Below are 6,372 nucleotides of genomic sequence, written 5' to 3' on the forward strand. Positions count from 1 at the left end.
TTAGATTTTAAATTTTTAATCACAAAATCGGAATTAAAAATTTAAATATCAATAATTTATTTAAAAAAAAAAAAAAAGTTGGCAACCCTAAAACTGACACTGACTCGGCATTTCACTTTTCGTATTCCGCAAAACGGTAAATCGCCAACTTTGAGAAAATTTTTATAAAACTCTAGAACTTAATTTTAACAATATGTAAGTAAATTATTAAAAGGTAAGTAAGCTCAGTCTAAGTACATATGTATATGACACTGTTGTTATTACCAATCTTTTTTTTTTTTTTTGCGTTAAACATTCCAATTTCAAACTTTTGCTTTCATAAAAAAAAAACATTGGAGGAAATACATAGCTGTTAACATTACTGTTAGCTTCACCGAGCGTTTGGCCTTTTTTGACATTTTAGCGTAATTAAAAAACCTTACTGCTTATAAAAATAATATTTAAGTTGTGGAGTGTAGGAATTGAAGTTTGTCTCTTTCATGTTTGCTCTCAAAAAAAGATTTTTTTTTACCTAAAGCAACAACATAAGTATAAAAAAAATTGTATGAGAATGAATTGATTTATGATGGCGAATAAAATCTATGCACAACTACGATTAACAAACGAACGACAAACGAAGCGATACAAAATCTACTTATCATTATACTACTTAATGTATAAAAGGTATAGAAAAATATGGCTGTCGTATGTACAAGGGTACATAATTTGTTGTTGTGCGACAAGTAGAGTTAAACAAAAAGTTTATAATAAAACAGCTTGTCGATAAAATTCTAAACAAATCAACACTGTATGTGTAAGATTAAACAGAAATCAATAAAATAAATCAGCACTAACTAAAAGAAAGATATAAGAGTAGGTAAAAAAAAACATGTGCGTTTCTCTTGTTAACTACTCAAGATTAACGCATAGAATTAGCAGTGAAAACTAAAAGTATACTACATACATATATGTACATACATATAACGCATATGCATATACTATTTCTTACTCAATTATCAATTATATACAATTGTGACGCTACTATGTGCGTGCATTTGTGCTTCCGTAGTATGAGTGTGGTGTGTGTTAGAGACGTGGTGCATTCTATGTATTAGCGTACCACCACTACCAACATAGAACAACCGAACATCACTATTGTTATCCATCGGGGCAAAATTACAATGTGGCAACAAAGAAGCTGTCTACTTTGTTTGGCTGCCTGCCTGCCTGCCTGCCTACAGCTGTTGGTGCTGTGCGTGTTGGGGTTGCAATTGCGCATGCGCATTGTTGCCATTATGTTGTTGTAGATGTGGTGGCGGTGGATGCCTGCGCCGGAAAAGATTACTCAATATTTGTTGCTCCAAATCTATGGCGTTCGCTGTGTTGGCGCTATTATTGATGGCCTCCTGTTGCTGCTGCTGGGTACTGTAAGGTATTTGGGAAGTGGGAGGTTCAGTCATGAGTGCCGTAGCTGCTGCTATTGCCGCTGCTGCTGCCGCCTGCTATTGTTGTGGATGTTGTTGTTGATTATGTTGTTGTAGATGTGGTGGCAATTGCACACCACTGCCTTGTGGTGGCGGTACAGGCAGACCGGCGCCTGGTGGTACAGACACCTGTGGCATTGGCGGTTGTCCGTATACACCACCGCCGGGTGGTTGTGGTAACATATGATGTTGCGCGGCAAGTTTCGGGCCATCTTCGGCTTTTTCCTCTTCACGACGCTTCAAACACGCCGCTTTCGGGTTCAGATTACGTTCGCGTACTTGCTGTTCCAGCGTCATTATCACTTCCACGGCCATATTTAGTATGCCGAGTTTCGTCTGCGGTTTATCCGATTTGAGGTGTGTCATACACATTCGTCCCAGTTCTTTTAATGCTTCGTTAATGTCACGTATACGTATTCGCTCTCGCGCGTTATTCGCTTGGCGGCGTTCCTTTTCGCGCATCGCTTTAACGGCAGGTTCTACGTCATCATCATCCTCGGCAGATGAGCAATACCGACGTGGTCGTTTGGAGCCCTTCCCTGAAGCTCCTTGCTGATTGTTATGTGTTGCCTCCATTGAGCTAGTCGGTTTGCTATCGGGACCGTCCACAATACCTCCCATGGCACCGCTCATTGATGATGTAGAGGCACCGCCACCTGAGTTAGCCGCTGCTACTGACATTGCAGATGTTGCAGCGGCGGCTGCTGCCGCTTCTTTTCGTTTCTTTGATGACTTCGATGTGGTACCAGTTGCACTTGAAGTTGCCGTTGTTGTTCTTTCCATTTTGATTTGTGGTACTGTGGATTGGCTGCCATTTAGACCACTACCGACTGCATCAAGTGGCGGACCATTACCTGCTAGAACTTCATGTGGTGAATGTAGATTTGAGACGCCACTTGTGCTACCAACACCGCCAACCATATGAGAGGGCGGCGAGGTTGGCACAAAACTAGATAAGCCATCCATGTTGTCCATGGCCGAAAGAGCTGCTCCTACACCGCTCAGCAGTTCAGGCTCACAATGATTGCGTAACACATTGAGCGCGTCATCAAGACGTTCCTCCATGCGCGCACCCTGGAAGACAGCTGCCATTGTATGCAACCCCGATGGGCCAACGTCGGTTCCATAACTACCGGTAACACCCATGCCACCTCCAACAGAATTTACATTACCCCCAGTACTATTGAGAACCGCTCCCCATGGTGCTCCACCACCATTGCTGCCAACAACTGATTTTTCCAGCAGTGATTGTGTTAAACCACTTTGCGTCAAAGGCGGTGGGGAGTTTACTGGCGTTGAAGGATTTGAACTAAAACTGCTAATACTTTGATCGGCAGCGGCCGCAGCCGCAGCAGTCATATACATATGCTGTCGCAAAGATGCAGTCGAATTTCCCGCAGTTGCAGAAGGGCCCTTCGGTCCCAGACCCATACCGGCAACACCAACGCCTACACCAAAGGCATCAGATTGTACCGCTGGACTGTGTTGTTGGCTGTGATGAGAAAGCGGATGATGGCCATGAGCATTTGCCGTCGCTAAAGTATTGTGTTGTGGCGAATTGTAAAGCGTCGCTGGCGAGTGCGCCGCAGGACCACTGATTTGTTGCATATTATTGCTACCACTACGAAAAGAACTCATTGGTGGCAGTGATGTAGGCACTGGACTGTGCATGCCCACACTATCAATAGGTAGCCCGCCACCCATACTATTGCCACCACTCATACCATGATGCTGTTGTTCAGGATTGTGGTGTTGCTGTGGTGTTAAGTGATGCGGATCCAGCGGTCCGTTGTTTTGATATGAGTTTGGATTTCCGTAGCCACCAACGGTTGACGAGTACCAGCCTCCACCGGGACCGCCACCAGCACCAGGTGGAACACCACCACCACCATTTCCGAGATTTGTGTCAAAATACTGATTTACTCCAGCTCCGGCATCACCGAAACGATTACTACCTCCTGGGGTGTCATGCATAGGATTGAAGTCGTCGTTAGGGTACATTCCATTTTCCATGCCCAGACCGCCATAGGGTGATTGATAGCCGCCATTTCGTTCAGCACCGCCAGTGCTTGGTTGTTTGTTTGCGATTTTATTAAAACAATTCTGAAACACCTCGTAAAGGTGCATGGGCTCGTCATCACTGGTTGCCATTGTCGGTATAAATGCGCGTTATATGTTTTCCTTAGTAATAAGTAGCTTAGAGAAACAATTACCTGTAAATATATGTATCATTAGAATTACAATATACTTTTATATTGCGGTACGGCGTGTTCCCTTCTGCATTCAATCCAAATATTTTAAAAGTATTAAATTTTTAACCAAATTATTTTTCTTCATTATAAATGTAGTTTAACAAAGATAATTCATACAATTGAATATTCAAATTTCTCTAGGAAATGTATTATCTCAATAGATAATTTAATACTTTTAATATTAGCTTACGTTTATTTTACTCTAAATATAATTTATTCACAAATTTCAAGCTCTTTTACATTATTGAAATTTAAAGCACAATTAAAAGGATACGTGGCCTATAAAACCTCCTTAGGTTTCACCTCCTTTAAATGAATTTTATAACTCATTAAAAATTTACGAGTTGTTATTGAACTACTAGGGAAGCCACCTTAAATATTTCACACCAAAAATCACATCTACTCACGTTTCAACTCCTTTGTTGGTTTTCTTTTCTATTGTCTTCGTAGCAGTTGATTTCTTGTCTCTTCTTCACCCCTATATATTATCGTTGAACAGGTATGAACGAGCTTAGTTCGCAAGAGTAAAGTTCGAAGAAACTTCCTCGGTCTTTGAACGTGCACACAGAAACACAAACAACTTTTACACGGTGTAAGGGGTATGTTCTAGCATGGGAACTTACAGGGGTTCTCGATACTTTTTAATTAGGCAGCATAGGCTGCGCAATGTGAGGTAGGGACCTCAATATTATATCGTCACTATAATTTTTCAAATAATCACTTTATGAAATATAATAATGAGCTGTTGCAGCTTCAGGTTGCGTTTTGGACGAATGTTGATGCTGCTGTTGCCGTTGGCCACAGCTCGGCTCGCTCGCACGCACGCACGATTCTTATTCAATGGCTTTATTGCCCTCTTCGATGCGTCATTACATAATCCAAAAGGCGTGCGAACATTTTTCTGATATTACACTACACTTTTTACACGATTCTAATTAAAAATTGTATAATTCTATGGGAAAATTGTGCAATTTGCCCCAACAAAACCCCACCAAAAATTTTGATATTAGTAAACTATTGACATAGAAATGCACAAGAGAAAATGGCGGCGTATTAGTTCACTTCGTTCAGTTTGCTCGAGTTCATTTCGTTAAGTATTTCGTTTACTTTCGAGTTTTCTTTCGTTCGGTGGGTACAGGCTTGTTTAATTTTTACCTTCAAAGGGTTGCCTAATATTTCTAAATATTTATGTACGTTGATTCGTTAGAGTGGAATAACAATAATTAAAAATTTATTATCGAAGTTCATATAGAAATGTGGTTTGCAAACATTTCAATAAAACTCATTCATTTAGGATTTTAAACAACTCGGAATACAAACTAATAATTTTTGTTTTTATTATTACATTTAAAATATATACTTTTAGTTCTTAAACCCAAATTATTAAATTATAAAATTCACAACCCTGTTTCAAATCAACTGTGATAAGGCATATCATCCTAAAAATTTTGATATCAAGTGATATTAACTAAATCGATAACCAAGGATGTAAGAAGATTTTAATATAAAAAAAATTAGTAGAATCAATTAACGTCTTAGAATATTTATGATAAGCACTGCGGGCAGCAAACATAAAATATGAGCTATAATATAATTAAATTAAATGAATATAATGGAAATTAAAAAAAAAAAGTTTACCCTATTAACATTTTGTCCTTGTACTGTTTACTTTCCAAATTAATTTATTTACAATATTTAAATTAATATATATTAATTATATATTATATTTTGACAATCATCTCTGTTTGTGGTGAATTGTTAAATTGTTGAAAAAAGCACACGTGTTTGGTGCAACCCTGTTGAGACAAATGGTGAATCAAAATAAATATAAACAAATCAAATTTGCTTCAAGCAGAAAAACAAAAATATCAACACAAAATTGTCTTAAGAAATGTCGCTTAAACTGTTAAAACAAAGTTTGGATATACTAGATGAAACACCAACAAATAATGAAAAAGGTGTGTATGATGACAAACGCGCGTTGTAATTGTTGAATTAATATTATCAAAATGAAGCAGCGACTTTGACTTGCTAATCAAAAGTTTTGTTTCAATACTGACCATAATAAGCTTGAAAACATTTTGCAGCTACACAGAAAACAGCAAAAACTCTTCCGAGGAATGACGACTTAAGCAAACCCAAAAGGAAACAGACAAACAATCAGCAACATCAAACTTTAATGTCTATAACCAAGGAAAAAAAGAATATAGAAGATGTGCGCAAGGAGTTGCAGCCCGACCAGAATAAAACAAATACAAACCTGAAACGGTTATTGGCGCTTTCGCAAAATACAATTACTCCCAACGATGCTAATAAGGTGAGATGTCATGATTAATTAGGATTATTGGTATTTCATCAATAAAATTGCAGATTATCAAGCGAAACAACAAAGGCAAAACAATAAAGACGGCAAAGAAACCTAAAGTGCTGAAATCAATCTTTACAGAGGAAGACTTTTTGGCTTTCGAAAAAGAATATTTTCCAACGAGCTAATATTGTGACAATTCATTTAAGGAAAATATTTATTTTTAGTATATAATCAAATTTCTGGTTAATAAACGCTGTACATATACAATTTGTTAATTTTTATTTGAAACTTTTTGTAAAATTTTAATACAAGCCTGACAATTATACCAGGATTTTCGACTTGTCACAAA

At 38.1% G+C, this 6,372-nt stretch overlaps 2 protein-coding genes across 2 annotated transcripts; one reads left to right on the top strand and one right to left on the bottom strand.

Annotated features, from left to right (window-relative positions):
- Positions 1-264: 264 nt before the first annotated feature.
- Positions 265-4,753, bottom strand: LOC108965478 (protein daughterless). Its single transcript, XM_018927926.1, has 2 exons — positions 4,123-4,753; positions 265-3,676 (listed from the first exon to the last, which is right to left on the bottom strand). Exon 2 carries the CDS (start codon positions 3,612-3,614, stop codon positions 1,482-1,484), a length of 2,133 nt encoding a protein of 710 aa, XP_018783471.1. The 5' UTR covers positions 3,615-3,676; positions 4,123-4,753; the 3' UTR covers positions 265-1,481.
- A 767-nt stretch (positions 4,754-5,520) lies between these two features.
- On the top strand, positions 5,521-6,290 carry LOC108965433 (active regulator of SIRT1-like). Its single transcript, XM_018927848.1, has 3 exons — positions 5,521-5,673; positions 5,803-6,032; positions 6,086-6,290. Exons 1-3 carry the CDS (start codon positions 5,607-5,609, stop codon positions 6,206-6,208), a joined length of 420 nt encoding a protein of 139 aa, XP_018783393.1. The 5' UTR covers positions 5,521-5,606; the 3' UTR covers positions 6,209-6,290.
- The last annotated feature ends 82 nt before the right edge of the window (positions 6,291-6,372 follow it).

This window comes from Bactrocera latifrons, unplaced genomic scaffold, assembly GCF_001853355.1.
Source record: "Bactrocera latifrons isolate USDA-ARS-PBARC rearing strain unplaced genomic scaffold, ASM185335v1 scaffold_14, whole genome shotgun sequence".
NCBI lineage: Eukaryota > Metazoa > Arthropoda > Insecta > Diptera > Tephritidae > Bactrocera > Bactrocera latifrons.